The sequence below is a fragment of the Bidens hawaiensis genome, unplaced genomic scaffold, assembly GCF_021521415.1.
Source record: "Bidens hawaiensis isolate Kalapana, Puna unplaced genomic scaffold, B.hawaiensis_p1.1 tig00018778_1, whole genome shotgun sequence".
NCBI lineage: Eukaryota > Viridiplantae > Streptophyta > Magnoliopsida > Asterales > Asteraceae > Bidens > Bidens hawaiensis.
The window spans coordinates 17,448-39,034 of NW_027492852.1; the positions used below are offsets into that span (position 1 = coordinate 17,448).

Consider the following 21,587-nt stretch of genomic DNA (forward strand, 5'->3'; position numbering starts at 1 on the left):
CAGTTGGTGGGTTACCCAATTCCCTCAGAATCAAAGATGATATATCAGAGTTATTGTCCGGCCAACCTGTTATGCAAAAGGAAAACCTATCAGCATCATTAGCATATTACTCTAGGGCATATTAGAATTAAATACTGAATCTATGAAGGTTTATATGAAGTAATGAAACACAGAAAATAAAACTGAAAAGGTAAAATTATGAAACATTGTTCACTAAATCTTACAGCTTCACCTTAGCTACAGTGTTTCGTTCAAAAGTCTTCAAACCAAAAAAAAAAAAAAATCTTATGCATATATAAGAATATTGTTGTACCTTTCTTGTAAAGGAAAAAAATAAATTTTAAAAAGGTTTATAACCGGCTTATTCAAGTTCTTCATGACAGTTGCCATATTTATTCAATCAGACTTTCAGTGCTTCCTTAATTACCAAACAGTCAATTGAGATCCAGTAAAAATTAACTTGGGTTGTTAAACATAATGAATATTAATGATCATATTGTCATGAATCAGAATAATAACTTCCAGATCTAACAAAAACAAAACTAAATCACATTAACTCATTTGTAGTTCACAAATATCCAAATTTCTCACAATCACAAACACATACAGGTAATCACAGCATAATTTGTACTTTCTACACATTAAATGATATTAAACACACATTACATTCCACGAAACATTCACATGTATAGCATACTCCATGCTTAAGTTAAGCAACACCAGCACCTCGTTCCAGAACAGTTTCTTATTCGCACATTTCTAAACTAAAATCCTAAAAACTATAGAAACATTGACGACACTATACAAACAAGCCAGACCGCTCATGTGCTACTTGATATCTGCTTGTTAACAGCTCGAATCGAGCCTAAAAATAAACTTATTTAATAAACGAGCCCGAGCTTGAGCTGGATCACGAGCCTAAACGAGCAAGTCATTTATATAATCTTTACATCATATATTAAATACATAACTTTTTTATAATAATCAGTATATATAAATTTATAAAACGATAAGTAGATAATATATATTATGTTATATATAACATGTATAACTAAAATATATACAAAAGATAAGTATAAATATTAGTAATATAATTAATAAATAATAAGCGAGTCGAGCCCGAGCCCGAGCTCTAGCATTAGAGCTCGAATCAATCAAGCTGAAAAACTACTCACAAGCCAACTGACACTAATCAAATCACGAACCGAAAGAACAACTATAACAAATTAAACACTTACCCTAGGTTCAATTAATAAAACCACACTGTCCACGTCACTAACTCCAAGCATCACAGATTCACTACCGAATCTAATTAAACATAAATCATAACGAAACGAATCCGATCTATAACGCTTGAGCACGGGCCGCTCGAGCTTGAGAAACTACTCTTTATATATAAAATTATGAAAAAGAAAGTAAACAGATAATATATATTACGTTATATATAAAATATATACAAAAAAGAAGTATAAATATAAGTAAAATAACTAATTAATAATAAATAAGTCCAGCACAAGCTGAGATCAAGCTTGTAAAACTACGCTCGAGCTTGAGAAAAAACTCTCTTATATATAAAATTATGAAAAAAAAGGCAGATAATATATACAAAAAAGAAGTATAAATATAAGTAAAATAATTAATAAACAATAAACAAGTCGAGCACGAGCTGAGCTTGAGCTTGAAAACCTACTCACTAGCTCGAGCTCGGAACAAGACGCTAGAGCTTGAAACAAGCCACACTCGAGCTTGAGAAACTACTCACGAGCCGACCGACACTAACCAAATCACGAACCGATTGAATAACTATAACGAATTAAACACTTGCGCTAGGTTTAATTACTCAAACCACACTGTCCACGTCACTAACTCCGAGCATCACAAATTCATTACCGAATCTAATTACAATCAAATTCAACACGAAACGATCTGATCTATAACACTAAACCTAACAACATACACACAGCACTAATTACACTGAATTTAATCATAAAAAATTGCAATTCGAAATCAGATCTAACGGATTAACGAATTAACAAGTGAATATAGAGGAATTGAGCTTACAGTCGTCCGTACAACGGATCTAAGGTCTGGATTCTCGTTCGTGATTACGGACTTGTGGAATATTGTAACGAGATCTGAGAGCTTGTTTCACAGCAGATGCAACGGTGGTTTATATTTAGTTATTGTTGTATTATTTTAAACCTTCATGTTATGAAGTTGGTGTAGTTGTAGTCCTTGGAGTTTATGGTTAACTTATTATTCGGTTATGGTTACGGACCTACGTTCAGTGTTGTAAAAATCCTGGCTAGGCGTTGGTTAATTCTCAATTAATCGCTAGTCTCCACCCCACCGAGTAATTTTGGGATAATCGGTCAATGGTCAAATCCGGCCAAAATCAGGATTAATTGGACTTATTCAGCTTTTTCTGACGAGGTTCTGGCAAAAATTGGGGTTTTTTTTTTTCAGCGAAATTTCTGTCAAAATAATGGTCTCCAGCATAATTTTAGTCGAAATCAACGGTTTCTAGCGAGATTCTAGTTAATTTTCACCCAAAGTGTGTTTGTGTATATATAAAACTGAAAATTACGTATAAAAATGTGTGCGTGTATACATAAAACTGAAAATTATACATTAAAGTCAAATCCAATTAATTTCGATTGATATTCCTGATTAATCACTAGTCCCCACCGCTCGACTAGCAACTAGCGATTTTTACAACATTGGCTACGGTTATTGTGTCTTGGTTAACTGAATTTAGCTGAAACTGAACCGAATCTTGTATGTTTGTGTTTTTTGAAATTTTGATGCATATATTTCTATTTTTTATGTCTCTATTTCTAGCTTTGAACATTTAAATTCACGTTGTAATTGTTAATAACTGAGCTTAAAACCGACATATTTCAACTTCGAAGCTTAATAATGAGATTGGAACACCATAACCAAACCATTTTCAACCGGAACAACGGAGAAAAAATAATGATAAAAAATGTATTGGATAAGTAACAGAAACTGGCCCATAACTGACGGTTAACCGACCACTCAGTTATGGTTATAGTTAAACAATCTTTTATAACCAAGTTTGGAACCGGCATAGTTCAGCTTCGAAACTCAATGGTTGAGCTTGGGACACTACAACCGAACGATTTTCAATAATAATAATAATAATAATAATAAATACATTAACGAATTTCCGAACTTAACTGAAACCGACCCATAACCGACATATGGTTAACCGACCATTTGGTTATGGTTTTGGTTTAACAATCTCCCAAAACAAAAGCTCTGTCATGGTTATGGTTAATCCCCTCATAACCGAATCAAACCGACTTTGCACACTCCTATGTGGTGGTTTATATTTAATTATTATTTTTATGTAGATTAGACCCTTCTTTATGAAGTTATTACATTTATATCCCCTTAAGTTTACTTTTTTTCATGAATAAGGTCCAGGTTGTAAGTTAAAAGAGCATAAGCACGGTGTCGGTGTAGGAAGTGGATTTCGTTTTCAGTAGTCAAATCGCATTTACACCATCCCATGTGGTTTAAATTATTATAAAGAAACCTGACAATTTGCTGAATTTACAAAAGCATCCCTCAAGTTTGTTTTGAGCTTTATGAAATATAAATGAGAGTTACTTAACATCATGGTTGAAGAAATTAGAGGTGTTTGTTCGGTTTGTTAAAACTTAGGTCCGAGCATAAGGAAATCGATTGGTCGATTTGGGTTAACTCCCCGTTGTCTTGTTTTGTGGCTAGTCAAATGGGTTTGTTGTTATTTTCTCATTTTTTCGCTCTTGATTGTATCTTGTTTTCAGTCGCCCGCCGAAGGTGCTTGGGCCTTTTTCTAATATATTTTCTTGTTCTTGTTGTCAAAATAATAATAATAATAAGTACTTTGCAATTATTTTAGTTATGTTTTAGTTCTTGTAACTTTAATTCAAATTTTATTTTAATGTATATATCACATTGTGTTTTATATTTTTTTTATATTCTCATTTTAATCCGACTCACTGACACCGGTAAAGGATGCATTAAATTGTTAACCTAATTGTATTTTAGTCGATTTGTTTTTTATACAATTCATTAATGTAGGTGTCGTACGAAATTTATAAACCAGAGAATATACAATATAACACTTATGTACTATTATATCACCTTTTTTTTTAAGATAGAGAAGCAATTCAAAATATTATATGCGTAGTTTTTTATTTCTTTTTTCTGTTATCATTATATTATTATTATTATTATTATTATGTTATCAAATTTGAATATAAAAAAGTGAACGATATACACAATGGCTATTATTAATCATTAGAAAACCAACTAATTTAGTTACTGGCATAGATCATGTCACTAACTCTGTTATCTTTCCTGTCTTGACAAAAGTATGACTGTTTTTCTTGATTTCAACTAACCATTTTATACAAACATTTATTTATTTCTTTCATTGAAATGAAATATTCACAAAGTATGTCTTGTTTTTCTTGATTTCAACTAACCATTTTATATATATATATATTTTTAATTCTTTCATTCAAATCGCAATAGTGGTGTTTACGGTTTGGTTTAAAACCATAAAACCGTCCAAACCGGTCATCGGTTTGATTTCATAGTTGTCTTTTTCTTTTGTTAACTTTCGGTTGATGAGTCGATCACTTTCAAAATTTTCAAAACGTTATAAACGGTGTGGTTAATAGTTTCAAAAGTTTTAAACCAATATAATACCGGCCCAGACCACAGGATTGTATTATATTAATTACTAGTTTGAAACCCATGTAATACACGGAGATTGATGAAAGTTTTAATCTTTAAACATTAAGCAAAATACAACAAACAACAAGATTATCATATATTATTAATACAATTACAATTTACATTAAATTTAAAGGAATTACAAAACAAACATTATGCAAATATACGCAAATATTTTATAAATAACCAAAATTTTCTTTGTAAACTACATTTGTGGTTTTATTGATCAATATACCGTGTTTATCAAGAATCAAAATCTTTAATATCATATATCTTGATCAATTAATATCATGTCTTTTGAGATGTTCTGATCAAGTTATCCAAAAGATGATTAACCCAAAACCGGATTACACGAACTTCGATGATAGAGTCGTCCTTAGAACTTGGAAGTTGATTGAGCATGATAAATTTGTTATCACCAACCGAATTATATACGAATGACTTCAACCTTTTTTTTAATATATTTAGAATTAAATATAATATAATCAAGAAACATATAAAATAGTTGAAAATTAGATAAGGAATTTTCATGCCAAAAATATGAAACGGGCATACTAACCTTATTGTCATTGTTCAGAAAATATTGATTACTCTGAGTTAGTAGAGTACCATAAGATTTGGTGCTCTCATATCTAATACTTGAAATATTAGATAAGGTATGTTCATGATTTGAATATTGATATTAGTGAGTATTTTAGAAAGTTGTTTACAATATTTAATTAATTTGACTCTATTTTTATAATTATTTAAACTAAGAAACCATGATTATAGCTTTCCCAATAATTTTTATTGTTTTTAATTAATTTATTTTTTTAGCGTGAGTATAGCTTTCCAAATAATAAAAGAATTTGAATTTTTAGGTAAGCAGGTAAATGATTTGACCGGCTTAATAGAAAACTGTGATTGTAGCTTTCCATATTAAACCCTTGTTTCCTTTTCTAAAAATCTACTTAGCTAAAATAATCTCTTGATTGATAAGGAAAATTTTGAAAAATTTACTGATTTATATTTTGGGTAGATTGGAAAATTTACAAATTTATATTTAGGAAAGACTGAAATTTTAAAAAGTTGTCGGAATCAATCCCATAATATCATTTATATCAAATAATAAAAAATTATAATAGTACCCGTCATATTAACTATCTGTAGAACTTTTAAGGCCTTTTGTTAGACTGATGGAGATTTTCTTCTCGGTCCCTTTAAACATAAAAAATATTACCATTAACAATTGTTGACCATAAAAAATTATTACTGATAACAAAATAATATGGAGATATAAACAAAGTTAAAGGAAGCATGATCTATGCCTTTCGTTTTTGGTCCGTTTTGCCTGATATTGCTGGAAAAGAAATGAAGAACAAAACGAAATGAATAAATATTAAAAAAAATAACAAAGAAAACCATAAGTAAAAGTTCAATCAAGATAATTACCTCCAAAGCATACACTGTCAGGAACAAATGTACGGTCCTCTTACCACATAAACGTTAAACAAAAATACGTTTTAAAAAATTGAAGGGTTTCCTTGTGTTCTTCTAAATCGGCAGCTATAAAGTGATAAAACATAAGGTTAAGATTATGTTAAAAACAAAAACAACAAAGAAATATAACTCCAAATAAACTATTTTGGGTCGGGTAATGACCCACAAGGGATTCGATTAACAAAATGGGTTTAAAATGTGAGGATGGCTGAGAGTGTGACAAGTGACACAAATTAGTATTCTTTTATTAGAAATGATAGATTTTACATTTTACATATGTTATATTGTGAACTAGGATAATAACCCGTATTACACACGGGTGGAAAACATATCAACAAACAATATAAAATTTAAACTACGCATTCAGTCAACACAAATATTCGACATAAGTTTTTTACCCTCGGATGTTACAAAAGATGTTAAACTATATCTATAACATAAAAAGAAAATACTTTATAAATAAACAATGCAATAAATAAGAAATAATATAACATAAATGAACTATTAGACTTGAAAAAAATAAAAAAACACATATTAGTAAAAGATTCTGTAATATTAATTGAAAACTAAGTTTACAAATACATACCAGCTTTAAAATGTATCACATTAAGTTTCCGAAAATCTATTCTAAACAGCCTTTTTTAATTTTTTTAAATGTTTCTAATTGTTCTAAAGAACTTTTTTTTCTTTTTTGTTTTAGAGTGTTTTTTATAAATAATTTTCAGAGATATCTATATTTTTATAGCATTTTTCATGTCATTTCTTAATAAATAAATAAAGAAAACTTAAAGAACATTCGGTTTGATCACCATTCACCGGCTCTTCATATTTCCTCAAGAGTTAATTAAATCATTGACAATGTGGTTATTAATTGAAATAAATAGACTTAATAATTGAGTTAATTGCATTAAGTTGAATAAATAGATTTAATTGAATTAAATTGGAATGCTTATTTCAATTTAGTGATTAAAAATAATTATGAATATATGAAAATTATTGATATGGAAATGTGATTACTTAGCATCCTATGTGGATATGCTAGAATAAGAACATATGAAGAGAATCATCTTACTTTACTTTAGTACATTAGTAAGATACTTTATTATTGTTTTGTATTAGGTTTTAGTAAAATATAATCTAGGCCACATGGCCCACGTATATTAGATTACGTGAAGCCAGCCCATCATCCAAGTGGGTATCTACTTCAATTGAAGTGTAACGGGCTCCAAGTTAAAATTTGGTTTAAAATAAAATTTACTAGTCAATCTAGTATTCTAAATCTTGTTTGTACATATTCTTCTGAAATAGTGAAATGGAAGCATAAGATGCCAATGTTGAAATCAGACGTAAAAAATCAATTTTTTTAAGAGTATTTAATAAAATATAATGTTCATATACGAAATACATATTGTAACACCTTGAAAATTTCAAACCTAAGATTTAATTAAAAATGTCAATTTTTAAAGTTTAGGGACTTGAAGTAGAAAAAAATTAATTTTTCTACGCCCTTCGCACTACGCGAAGTATTAACCAGAGATGCTTCGCGCGACACGAAGTAATATCATGGAAATCAAGAAGTTGGGTCACGCTATGCGAAGCATTCCTTCGTGATATGCGAAACCTCGTTAAGTAATCGGGTAAACGTGTCCAACCACGTGTCAACACGTAGCATGATTGTACAGGCCACGTGTCAACACGTGGCAGGATTAGATAGAGTACTGCTTCTCGCTACGTGAACGGACACCGACTTAGTCCTTCACGATACGCGAAGGATGCCAATTTTGGCTATAAAAGGAGAGTTACAGGTTTGAGCCATTCTCTTCCCAAAAACACCTCCATTCACACATATTTAGCCTAAGAAAGCATCCCTGATTGCTACGACGTGTCGACACCCCTATTTTCTGGGAGTTCATGCAAGTATCGAAGTCCCGACGCTTTATTGATTTTCTAAGCGTGCTAGTACCGAGACCCTGCCAATCAAGTTGCCACTCTTTTCTTATTATTAGCATTCCTGAGTGTCCGCTAAGGTAGAATCTATGTTAAGTTATTTCAAGTATATAATAAATAGCTTAGACTCAGTCAAGGCTATGGTCTTCTAACCTTGAAAAGATTATTAAAAACTCATAAAGATTTTCAATAAAACGCTACTTATTAAAGAAGTAATGCCAAGAAAATTATATTTTGACGGACATGTGGTAACTTGAAGGGGGATATCATTGGTAGTGAGCTTCTTGCCAAAGGAAAGTAATTCATACAAATCCAAATCAATTGCGGGACTTGTTTACTTACCCGGAGAAACATACCAACGTGTTAGAACCTGTTAGGCAAAAGCATGCTATATCAAACATCACAAAAATACAGATATAATTTCAAAAGCAAAGTTTTAAACTTTATCAAGGTTAAACCAGACTTAAGGTCTGCAATCTAATCAAGAAACACTATCAAGGTATTCATAGAAACCTATTTATTTATAGGTTAACATCACTCTCATGTATATCAAGAAGGTTACAAACAAACACCGACGGTACATGTGAATACGTTAAATATTTACAAACAGTCAAAACAGATTTATACCCTATAAGATAAACAGGTTGTTTGTCTTAAAGAGTCAGTCAAACATTTCCACGAGATTACGTGATCTCTAAAAGCGTTATAATACAAGATAGAAAATTAAATTAACTCAAACCAATTATACATGTGCATGGATCCAAACATAACTGTTTAGCCAAACAAACAAAGGCTACGTGGCCGTGGGTTAACAGTCATAATTAGTTCTCCATCAAGGGCTACGTGGCTTGGAGAAAAATTTGTGTGTGTAGGGTAGTGGTACAAATATCGGAAATAGAGATATTTCCGCTAAGCTTGTAAAGAAAACTATATTTGTATTATGATTGCAGTTTAAATGCTTTTAGAGTTAAACGTATCACCGCGATTTATTATATTACCGCGATTTTATAATCATAACTGACGTATTTTATTCCCACATTGCAGGCAACTAAGTTCAGTAGCAATAGCAATGATTAGAGTTATCATGTGGATAGAAGCTCGCATTACAAGATGGCTCAGTTTTGATTATAAAATCGCGGTAATATAATAAACAATATTTTGTAAACGAATACTTGGGTATTTAATTTTCAAGTAAATTTTAAAGTCTTCCGCTAAAATAAACCCATAACTCTGATATATTTACAAAACAGGTACCAACTGATGGTCACACATCTAGACCCTAAGTCGGGGTGTGACACATACCAAGTAGGCAAGTACTAGTTTATGAACGGAATTCGTAGATTACAACGCATACACATATATAAACTTCGCTTTAGATTTCTTAACATTACGACAGAATTAAACATAAATTGTTAAGAACCTAACCCTATTACTTTCAAATTGGTAAACACAAATTGTTAAGAACCTAACCTTAATTTCAGATTGTAACCTTTAACCAAAAATTTAACCTATATGCTTAACCATATGTATGTGTACATATGTATATACATGTGGAACAAAGATTGAGACCTTGAAACGAACACAATTGTCACTAGCCTTTATGATAGACACACTTAGCTAGCTTTAGTCAATTCATCACTAGGATGAAAAGTAATAGATACAAATAACATTCCAATCTATGTGCATGATATCTACCCATTTTATGAAGTTGGTTTTAGGTTATAATTCGATATAAACAATATACTATTAAGAAAAATACAAATAACAACCAATTTAAGCAGTGACCAAAAACTGTTGCTAATATGTCCATTAAATAGTCATAAAATTTGCAATATAAATTTTTTGGAAAAAGAAATATATATTTTATCATTGAGAAGTTAGTAACTTAGAAAACCAAACCAGAAAATCAGAAATCAAATACATAAATTCAATTTTAAATGGTTTTGGTTCAGTTTGGTTTTCAAATTAATTATTTTAAAACCTGATATTGAATAAATCACATCAGATAACTAATAACTTAATTCATGAATAAAATAGTTTAGGAAACTTTACAAATAATACACAAACATAAAAATCATAGCCTAATATAAGATTTCTAAGGTTTAATAGAATTTATATCTCTAGATCCGAAACCGATTACCTAATCCAGTTTCAGTTAAAAACGAATCAGCAATCCTATACGTAATTCAATTTATTTGATTTTAAATAGTTTTGGTTTGGCTTGGTTTTCACTTTAATCAATTTGAAACCTGATATTAAACCTTTGAACCCAATAACTCTAATTACAAAAATCATTAGTATAATAATTTAATACATGAATTAAATAGTTTAGAAACTTTGACAAACAATATACAACTCAAATCAAGCATAAGAATAAACATGCCTTGACAAGATAAAGAATAGATACAACAATTATGCATGCACATACAATAATTTATTGAAGCATTAAAACAACAATATAACATGTTAGAATATGAAAAGAATATTACTAATAAATGGGGTACCCCTCAATTCAGTTCGATTTTGACCGGTTTCAGTTAAGTTTGATTTGCAGTCTAATTTAAAACATGATTTTTGTAACATCCAACTTTTTGTTAAATAATAAATGATGGAAAGTTTTGTTATTAACTGTGTGTCGTTAAGTTAGTCGTTTGTTAAATGTTTAGATAAGGATTTGAAATGGGAATGGAGAGTGGGTGGTGGGACCCATACCCCACTATATAAACCCAACCAACCCACCATTTCACCATTTGGTTCTCCTCCCCACACACTAAAAACACATACACACTTCTTCTCTCAAACACCCGGATCCAATCCGAGCAAAAGAAGGGTGGAATCTCGTGTTTAACATTGTCAAGCAACAAGAATCACGTCCAGATCCTCGAGTTGTCAAGATCTGAACTCGAACCCACAAACAAAAAAGTGGGTTTTAGTTTAAAAATGGTTAAGTTTTATGGTTAGAACCGGCATGCAAACAGATATAATAATAGATCGGGTTGTGAAATGTAAGAAAAATATAAAGTTGTTAAGTTATAACCTCTTGGGTGCACTTTAAGATAAAAAGGTGATGTTTGGACTTTGAGAGATGGGTTCAGGATCAGGTGCATGGGGTCAGAATGTGTCGAAAGTTGGGAAAGAGTAAACATCAGGTCCTAAGGAGGAGCCACGGAGTAAAATGGCTTTAAAATGGAAAAAAAGCGAAGAAAGGAAGGCATTTCGCTTCGCTCAGCCATGAGAAGCGAAACAAGCATTTCGCTTCGCTCAGCCATGAGAAGCGAAACAGGCATTTCGCTTCGCTTAGCCAAGCGAAATTCTTCCGTGCGAAATTTTACAAAATTCATTTTCTGATGCATTTTTGTTAAAAGACTGTTAATGAAAATAAAATTCAGCTCAACCCCAGCCAGGGGCGCTGCCCCTTGGACCCTGCTAGGGGCTGCCGCCCCTAGACCCCGCTACCAGGGGCGCTGCCCCCGGACCTCCGTTAGTTGAGGGTGTCATTGACTTAGATATAAGAAGTAGTAGTAATGGATATTTGACACTCGTAATGCGTTATACAGTTAGCCGTGCACAGCTAAAGAAGGGCATTACTATTAACGGCGAGAGAAACCGACTTCAAGTGAGTTTCTAGCCCCTTTATCCGTTGTATTTTTGGGGCTGTGTGCATACTCCTTTGTGATAGTTGTTAATACACTTAACTTAAATGGTAGGTGTATGATATGTGTATGTTATATGTACGACTAAGTATTGAATGTTATTATGGAATGTTTATATGAATGAATATGTACATATACGTATATCCATGACCAGAAGTTATGTAACGTATACATGAATGAAAATGAATGTATGAACGAGTGACGCGACAAGTATGAGACAAAGGGACCAGACCTTAAAAATATTTGAGACAGAAGGGACCAGACCCTGATAATATCTGAGACAGAAGGGACCAGACCCTAATAATATCTGTGATGGTAGAGATAGAATAGCCTATGGTAAATTACAAGGCTTTATGAAAGAAAGTAGGTAAGCGTGTGTGTATGTATATAAAGTTTGTATGAAAGAAGTAAGAATAAATAATGTATGAATACGTATCTTCGGATGCGTATGAGTAAGGACATGAATGTATTGTATGTTAAATGATTAACTAGAACTCACTCAGCGTAGCTGACTTTTAGTATGCACGCAGGCAAATAGACTGAGGCAGCTGGCTTGAGGAGGGACACATGGCATGGACGGAAGAGATTGGCATCTACGAAGAAGTGTCAAGACTGTTTTAATTAATTACTTTTGAAAAGACAATTTGTATGTTAAGACAAGAATGAATGTTTTGTAATGTGATGTATGAAGTTTTAAATTATTCCGCGAAAGTTTTAATTAACTCTGATTTTGGGACTGTGTTTATGAGTAAATCCAACACCAAAGTAGGGTTACCGAGAACGGGGCCTTACAATTTTAAACCCCATAAACATAATTACAAAACTAATTATTTAATTCATGAATAAAATAATTTAGAAACTTTGACAAACAATATACAACTCAAACCGAGCATACGAATAAGCACAAATTGACAAGATACTTATCAAAGATTATGCATATCCAATTATTTGAAGCACTAGAACAGCATTACAACATGTTTGATAGAATATAATAATATATTTTTTAATACCCAACAAACAGAGAATTGTTTAGGTATTCTGAACGAGGTGATTCAATGGTAAATAGCCACCGTCAGCTGGCCCAACTCAGCGTATGGAGCCCTTAAGCATTTCAAAGTTATCTCCAGTTCTGAGAAAACCCACCCGCCCGAAAGCCCACTGACGGTAAAACCCGGACGCCCTCAGGATCGAACTGAATATCAAAAAATCTCATTCTTCCTTTGAGCCACCCATGCCCCCCCCCAAAGTAGTATAATATAATAATTATAATAGGGTTGTTCAAAAAAACTTGTGGCTCGAAGCTCGGACTCTTGGCTCGCTCAAAAAAAGTTCGAATAAAACTAGCTAAAATAACTTGATTTGTAACAACCTGGGCTAAGTTGACTTCGTTTTGTAACCGAGCCAAAATCGGCCCAAGCTCAACTCAGGTCATGGCTCGGCTCGTTGGCTCGTTTAATTTTAAAATTGAACTCGAGCCAAACTGAGCTGCATTGTTTAATTTCGAGCTCGAGCTCGGAACCATCCAGACTCGACTTAGGCTAATAATAATAATAATAATAATAATAATAATAATAATAATAATAATAATAATAATAATAATAATAATAATAAATGTGGGTACCCTCAAATATCCCCGCCGTTCCTTCCCACATGCATGTTCCCATTTTCAGACTTGTATTCATGTATTTGCCTTGCCACCTCTCTCTCTTTGGCATTTTGTCAAACACCTTGCATAAGCATTCATCACTCTCACAAACCCCTTATTTCTTCTCATTCTTGATTTACATATGGAGATCAAAAGCTCAGAGATTATGCCATGTAAGGTCCGAAAGCGGCGGCTTCCCACGACTTCGTTATCACAGTTTTTGATGGATAAAACACATTCCCCGCAACGAAATGAGAAGTGCGCCGATAAGTTTGATCAGAGCGGAGAAGAGGAGCCGGTCTCGTCGGCATTGCAGAATCCGGTAAGCGATATTTTTTCTTTTGTTAACGTTAACGTAGTATTAAAATAATAACGTAACAGCTAGCAAGAAGCTAAACAATTACAAGAAAGAAAATAAAATCGCCAATCAAAACCGGCAAAGAATAATTTCTTTTTCTTTTTTGAACGGCATGATAAAATAAAATCGAATAGACTAGCAAGAAGCTAGAGTATAAAAAAAAAAGAAACTAAAATAAAAAATTAAATAAACATAAATCAAAATCGGTAACGATAATTTTTTTTAATGGCAAGGTAGTATTAAAATAAAAAACGAAAAGGCTAGCAAGAAGCTAGACATATACAAGAAAGAAATCAAAATGGAATATTAAACAAACACCAATCAAAATGGTAACCACTATCTTTTGTTCTTGTTTGAACGGATTAAGTGGTGGTAATAAATTAAAAACGTAAACGCTAGCAAGAAGCTAGACAATTACATGAGAGAAATCAAAATCGAACATTAGACAAACACCAATCAAAATCGATGACCGATATATTATTTTCTTTTTTAAACGGCAAGGTGGTATTAAAATAAAAACGTAAACCCTAGCAAAAGTAAACAATTACAATAAGAAATCAAAATCAAACATTAAACAAACACCAATCAAAATTGGTAATACCATCAAATGTGGATTAACTAAAAAAATACATAATATCATGTCACCTAGGCAATGAGTCTTAGCTTATTGACTCTTTGACTATCATGTTATGGTTTAATTATTATTTTTTTTCTTAAAGTGATATTAAGATTTCGGGTGTATCGACCCCATATCATTGATACTATTTGGGCATTAATGGATTGGCGCCTAAGGGTGTTCACGGTTCGGTTTTGACGGTTTTTGGGTTAAACCGTAAGCCAAACCGTTAGTACGGTTTTTGCTAATAAAAAACCGAAGCCAAACCGTTGAAAATAAAAACCAAACCGAACCGAACCGTTACTGACGCTTTGGCTCCGGCCGGTTTCACGGTTTAGGCATTAATATGCTATTGTCAAAACTTAAACTCTAATTCACAAGTTCAGACTTCAAGCTGTCCAAAAATAAAATAACCAAAATGCAAGTTCCCCATAATTAATTATATTGCCCAGAATTTAAGCCTAGAACATGACGGGATACTGGATTTTTAGTAAAGTTGGACTAAATTACACACTAGCATCTTATAGTGGGCTAAGACAAGAAGCCCAATTGTTAAAACATACGATATATTATAAATAATTATATAAATCTAATATCAAAAAAATAAAATTTATATATAAATAAATCATACGGTCCGGTCCGGTTTTTTACGGCTGGTTTTCAATAAAAACCGCATGCCAAACCGTTCATTACGGTTTGAAAATTTTGAAGCCGATCGACCGAATGTAAAAAAAAAAAACCGACCGCGAAGCCAAACCGATGACCGGCTTGGACGGTTTCACGATTTTAAACCGATCGCTGAACACCCCTATTGGCGCCTCCCATTTTAGCGCCTAGCTTTCATAAGCTCGTTTTGATGTTTGGCAACAATATGACTTTGGTGCCTTCTATTTTATATTTTTAACATCCACAACAGATAGATAGTCTAATTGATAATCGAGTGAATGAGGTGGTCGAGAAATCGATCACGAATGTCGAACGAAAGAGCCCCCCCCCCCCCCCCCCCCTGGTGTTTATGTTTCCGAAGTCTTAGTTTTGTAAGGTTGATCAACTTTAATTCATATTCCCTTCACACTTAGTTTTGTTACAAAAATAATAACGCTAATTTATCAAACAAAATTTATATATTTTTAAATACATATTAAAAGGTCATTTCTGTCTTTATTTTTACTTTTCTAAAAGTTTATAAAGTGACTCTAATATTAGACGGGAAAGCAAAAATGTATCATTAAAATAACAGTTAAATTACAATAAATCAATTTAAAAGGTAACAACATTTAATATGTATAAAGATAACAATTAAATTACAAAAAATATCAATTTAAAAGGTAACAACCATTAAATATCTATAGAGGATAATTCAATGTAGAATAACTTTAAACAATAACTTATACTTTTTACCAACTTTCAATAAACAAAATTCAGGATTAACCACATATATATGTAACATTTTGCAGGCAACAAATCCACACCACAGGCAATCTTTAAGCTTTATGGAGAAAGATAATAGCTTTGTGGACAGGCCCTTGACTTATGTTGCAAAGCCATTTGAGGTAATGATGACTTTTATTTTCATATGTTAAAACTTCAAAAAGAAAAAAAAAATTGAACCGCAAAGATCTTATAAAGAAAAACCTGACTAGTAAGAAACTAGACAGGAGAAACAGATATACTAGTTAAAAGTTTAAACTAATATCTTTCTAAGTAATTACATCTAGTTTTTTCAAAACTGACTCCAATTTCATTCCGTTTGTCAATGTTTTGCTTTTGAAGGAAGTGTTCTAATGTTCTAAAGGTTTCACATTCCTAGTACTTAAAATAAGATACAAATGTTTTTACTTGAATTTTACATTAACGGAGATGTTTAATACGAAACCAATTTAAGTAGAGTCGTAGAGAACTAAAATGCAATCACCCATCCCACCACTTTTTTTCTCATTAAATCAGTAAATATGGCGTGCAAGTATATTATACAGTTATTGTAGTCGTATCTTTAACAATTATTCTATATTAAACAAGTGCTCTATACAAAAACTATGCTCAAAGAGAAAATTTTAAACAAAATGAGTATCTTTTTATATTTTTGAAACAAGGGTATCAATTATTTGATGTTTATGTAATATTCCTTGTCCTATAAGTCAGAAAGACAACGAGGTTGTGGTGTCACCTCTGTATTTTTCTTTGTTTAATTATTAGCTAGTATAATGCCACTGGGGTTAAAAAGTATTAATCTTTGCCATAACAAAAAAATAAAAAATAAATATATACCTTACGGAATTACATATACTTCTCTTGCGAAGTTAGATATATGTACCTCACTCGAGGTAAATATACGTAGATTACGATCTAATATATGTATTTTCACAAACTAAATATTATTTATTTTATTTTTTTAGTCTTGATAAAGAGCAATAACATATAAAAAGAATGAAAAAAGGAAAAAGAATTAATATTTAAAAGTAGCTTTCAAGTATCTTATTTAATTGAATACTCCAGTTTATATATTATAAATTTATATTTGTATTCTATAACATATATTATATACTTTATTATATAAATACAAGTGTGACACAATTGTCATATTCCATGTTAGGGAAAATCAAAACCTTGTGGGGAGATTGAAACGGTCAATAAAGTCAACGGACAATCCATAATAAAACCAATACATGGTTTGGATGAAATTAAGCATTCACTCACGGTATCAAGGGAACTACTCAAACTTTTAACTCATGTTTGGACCGCAGACTCGAATCATGACCACCGCCATCCAACGAGCATGTCCCTAGCCTCGACATTGAACCACGAGCTCAACAAGGCTCGGCACCATGTCAACAAGTTAATCCAAGAACAACGGTCCAACCATATGAGTGGACACGAGTCCAAAGAGCAAGACAAAATCCGGCTTGCGGTCAAGACAATATCAAAAGAATTAGAGACCGAAAGGAAGCTTAGACGACAATCTGAGTGGATGAACAAGAAGTTAGGTCGAGAATTAGCGAATACGAAGTTGGTTTTAGAAAATACTGTAAAGAAAGCCGAGTCAGAAAAGCAAGCAACTGAGCTCTTAGAACAGTTATGTGAAAAGATGGCTCGTAGTATTGAAGATGACAGGGTCGAGCTTGAAGAATTGAAAAAAGAATCTGAAAGAGTTCGGAAAGAAATGGAAGAGGAGAGAGAAATGCTTCGTGTTGCTGACATGTTACGTGAGGAGCGGGTCCAAATGAAACTTATAGATGCAAAATACGAATATGAGGATAAACATAAACACGTGAATATTCTAGTACGAGACATTGAGAAACTTTTGGAAGCTGATAATGGCATAGGCCATATAACACCTAAAATTTTATCATGGTATCAAAGCCACAGTTATAACTACAGCAAAGACGTAAACAAAAATGAAGAGACCACTTGGGACGAAACCGCTCGTTCATTATGGTATGAGAACGAAAAAGGAAAAGTGGTAAATGATGAAAACACCCTTAGCGAGGAAACTCAAGGCTTATTGTGGTTTGAGAACAAATGTGAAGTAGTAAATGATCAAATGCCAAATGCGCAAAATGATGTACTTTTGAGACGTAACTCTGATTGCATCGAGTGGGGGTTTGGAGTAGACATGAACAACGAAGATGAGAAAGTTTTAGGGTCAGCGTCAATGAAAGAATACGAAGACGAAATGGAGAGATACAAAATGATTAAAGATCTAAGAGACCGTATAGTGTCTGGTGGCTCCAACCTTTCTCGAGATACTATTGAGTTTGGATCATATACGTAAGTTGTGAGCAAACTTTGTCGTAATCATAGATAGATTTGAAAAGTTCCTACTGGCGATCCTTAAAAGTGTGTAAAATAATCCAAACAAGGTTTAAGAAATATGAGTTACTCGTTTGTCTATTCTTGATTTATTCAACAAAAATCAGGATTAAAAGGTGTTTAGGTGAATTCATTAAATAGATAACTTAGGCAACTCTATATATCAGACCAACCCTAAATGCATATTGTTGGTCGTCCGTGAGCGACATGAATGAATGAGAGAAAGAAATATGTGGTCACAAACAGACTTTTGCCCATCTAGAGACAACGTTTGTGTGGGTCCATCTGTCCCCCGCATCCAACGAGATGCTCTTATAAAAATTATGTGTGAGAGACTGTAACATTGTATTCAGAAGTGAAAAGGACTGAGATTGGTTGAACCCTCATAATCTGGCATAATGCACGACCACATAGAAAGCAACCTTTGCCCTGCTAATTTCCCCACGATCTTTTAAACACATTGCTTCTCTAGATAATGGATGCTTCATAAAATATCTCTTATCACAAATGATATGTAATAATGTAAGGTCATGAGTATACTCTAACCCCTCTTAACTCCGCATAAGCACCACATCACTCACTTTTCTCTCTTTCACTCCATCTCATCCAAAGAAAATGGTTTAATCCATAATTAATAACAAATCAATACATAATTAATACATATGGTTCCTTTTAACCCGTTAAAAACCTAATCCATGGGCCTTTTAAACAAACTTAACACTAGTGGAAAGTGGTTTAATACATATTTAAAGTGTCATGTCGTCTTAACTTATATTGAACGTTAGAGTATACCCCATGGCCTAATAATGATAGAACCTTGAAGAGGTAGGTCCCAGCAGAGCCCAGTTGGACCCGCAAGACTCACCTTGAAGAGGGACGTCTGCGCAAAGACCCGCAAGACTCACCTTGAAGAGGGACGTCTGCGCAAAGACCAACTGGTTCCGCAGGACCCACCATGCTCAGAGAGATGAAGACCTTACGCGCAGTACGACCAGCTGTTCCCGCAGGAAAAGCCTCCCAATGGTGACGTACCCCGCCTGTTCCCGCAGCTGCGGATACTAGCCATCAGGGAAAGCTACCCGCACTAATAGCAAGGCTACACGCACAAGACACTAACTCTCAAATAATTCAGTAATGTCACCTGAAGAAGGAATGAGCAAGCCGGGAACACTCCCGCCCAAAGCCGGGAATACTCCCGCCCAAATGAGCCAGTCCGTACGCTTCTGGAGGATCTTTTGTACTATACCTGCCAAGGTATGGACAAAATAGACAAGATCTGACCAAAGCAGCGACAGCTCACTGACAACAGTACGACGAGCAGCACGCTCTAGTACTTAATGTCACTATCAGCCGCTGCCTACTCACCAACCCTTGTCGTGGCACGTGCATAGCCTGCAGTTGGTGGAAAAGGAATAGTACACAGCCGGCCATGTCACTATCAGCCGCTGCCTACCCACCAACCACCAGCATGGCACGTGCGTAGCCCACAGTTTGTAGAACAGGAATATTATACAGCCGGCTGTACCTGCTTGGAAACCTACCTTCGGCTATAAATACTCCAACACATTGGAACGGTATCATGATCATATACTCTCATATATCATCTTCTCTCTAGCTATTTCTCTCTATATACACTTATATTCAGAGCAATCTAGTCTGATTCTCACGCCGGAGGGTGGTCACAAGGAGGTACCCCCCCTTCTCAGTGACGAGCTCACGGTGTCTGTTTTGCAGGTCATCAGAAGAATAACCATCTTTGCCGGACCTAACCCTCGTGGGAAACATCTACTTAACCCCCAGATTATCCGTAATCTGCCCGGGGTCACTTAGTGTTTCTTCATTGGCGCCATCCGTGCATAAAAGCTAGAACTAATTCTTTTTCAGTTTTTTCAAAACCTCTGGAAAGATGGTTAAGGTTACTCCGGTGCCAAGGCCAGCGAGTGACCAAGAAACTCCGGTAACCACAACCCCTGCTACTGGGGGGAACACCAGCGAGTACACAACTTTTACGAACACTACCCAACTTACCCAAGCCGGGGCAAGTGCAGTAAACAATCCTTCACTAGGATTCACAATTTTTACGAACACTACCCCGGTTACCCAAGCTGGGGCAAGTGCAGTAAACAATCCTCCCCTGGGATTCATTGATACCCGGTTGGAGAAACAACAAACGAGGCTCCCCCGCCAAATACTTGATCAAGTTCAAGCGTGGGCAGAAGCACGTCAGAAAGAATTCCAAGCTGAGTTGGATGACGTTTACGTTCACTCCAACAGGCTAATGAGTTCGGAAACACTCAACAGCTCAACATGAGTAATGAGTGCGAGTATGATGTAGATTGGGAAGAATCTGACAGTGACGCAAACACGCGCCATAGGGCGAAAGGGAAGCGTAAACAAGCAGATTTCCACAGAAGAAATTTTGGAGAAACCTTTAAACCAAAAAACGCGGGTGGAAACCCACGTGACTTCTCTAAAACCGTCAGACCAACTGTTGCAAATGCGGGAACGTCCAAATTTGCAAGGGACATTGCGGAAGCAATTGCCCCGAAAAGTGCCAAACAAATGACCAACATAGGCACATATGATGGTATATCTGACCCAGACGATCATTTGAACAGATTCATAGCGGGGGCAACCGTCAGCAATTGGACGGAACCCACGTGGTGTTACATGTTCCAAATGACACTTGTTGGGGCAGCCAGAGCGTGGTTCGACCATCTACCGGTCCACCACATCTACGATTGGGCAGACTTCCAGCAGAAGTTCAGCCAACACTTCAGTCAACAAAGAAAGTATACCGAAGAGCAATGGACAATCCTCAACTGCATCCGAGAGGAAGACGAGTCTTTGCTAGACTTCATCACGCGCTTCAATTCAAAGAAGCTAAGTCTGGGCACTATTAGCGAAGATCTTGTTCGCGCCGCCTTCATCCAGGGCGCGAAAGACCCAGAGCTCATCCGCACCTTGACGTGTAAAGATGGCATGCCATCCACGTGGGATGCCATCATGACAGCAGCTAAACGCTTCGCGGAAACGGAAAAGCAACTGAGTAGAGATCTTCCCCAGAGCACAAACCTCTACACACAGAGGACAAGAGAAAACAACGTCCTTACCGCCCGACAAAACAAAAAGAGGAAGCTTGGTATTTGGCAGTCAAGGGTAAACTTTGACACCTCATCCGACTCGCACCCTCGGTTAGGCGGAAGGGATAACATGCAGCCGTCGAACCAGAACTCTAGATGGACGCCACTCACCAAAAGCATCACCGAAATATTTGCCACAGAGAGGCTCCCATGGCCAAAGGCTCCAATAATCCGACAGCGTCAC

General features: G+C 34.4%; 1 protein-coding gene across 1 annotated transcript; it reads left to right on the forward strand.

Annotated features, from left to right (window-relative positions):
• Positions 1–15,839: 15,839 nt before the first annotated feature.
• Positions 15,840–18,316, forward strand: LOC143557017 (uncharacterized). The gene is made up of 2 exons (XM_077046190.1): positions 15,840–16,003; positions 17,044–18,316. Exons 1-2 carry the CDS (start codon positions 15,944–15,946, stop codon positions 18,220–18,222), a joined length of 1,239 nt encoding a protein of 412 aa, XP_076902305.1. The 5' UTR covers positions 15,840–15,943; the 3' UTR covers positions 18,223–18,316.
• Positions 18,317–21,587: the final 3,271 nt, after the last annotated feature.

Coding starts and splice junctions, on each gene's coding strand:
- LOC143557017 (XM_077046190.1), top strand. CDS start 15,944: ATGGAGAAAGATAATAGCTTTGTGGACAGGCCCTTGACTTATGTTGCA. Junction 16,004..17,043: donor ATGTTGCAAAGCCATTTGAG/GTAATGATGACT, acceptor ATTCCATGTTAG/GGAAAATCAAAACCTTGTGG.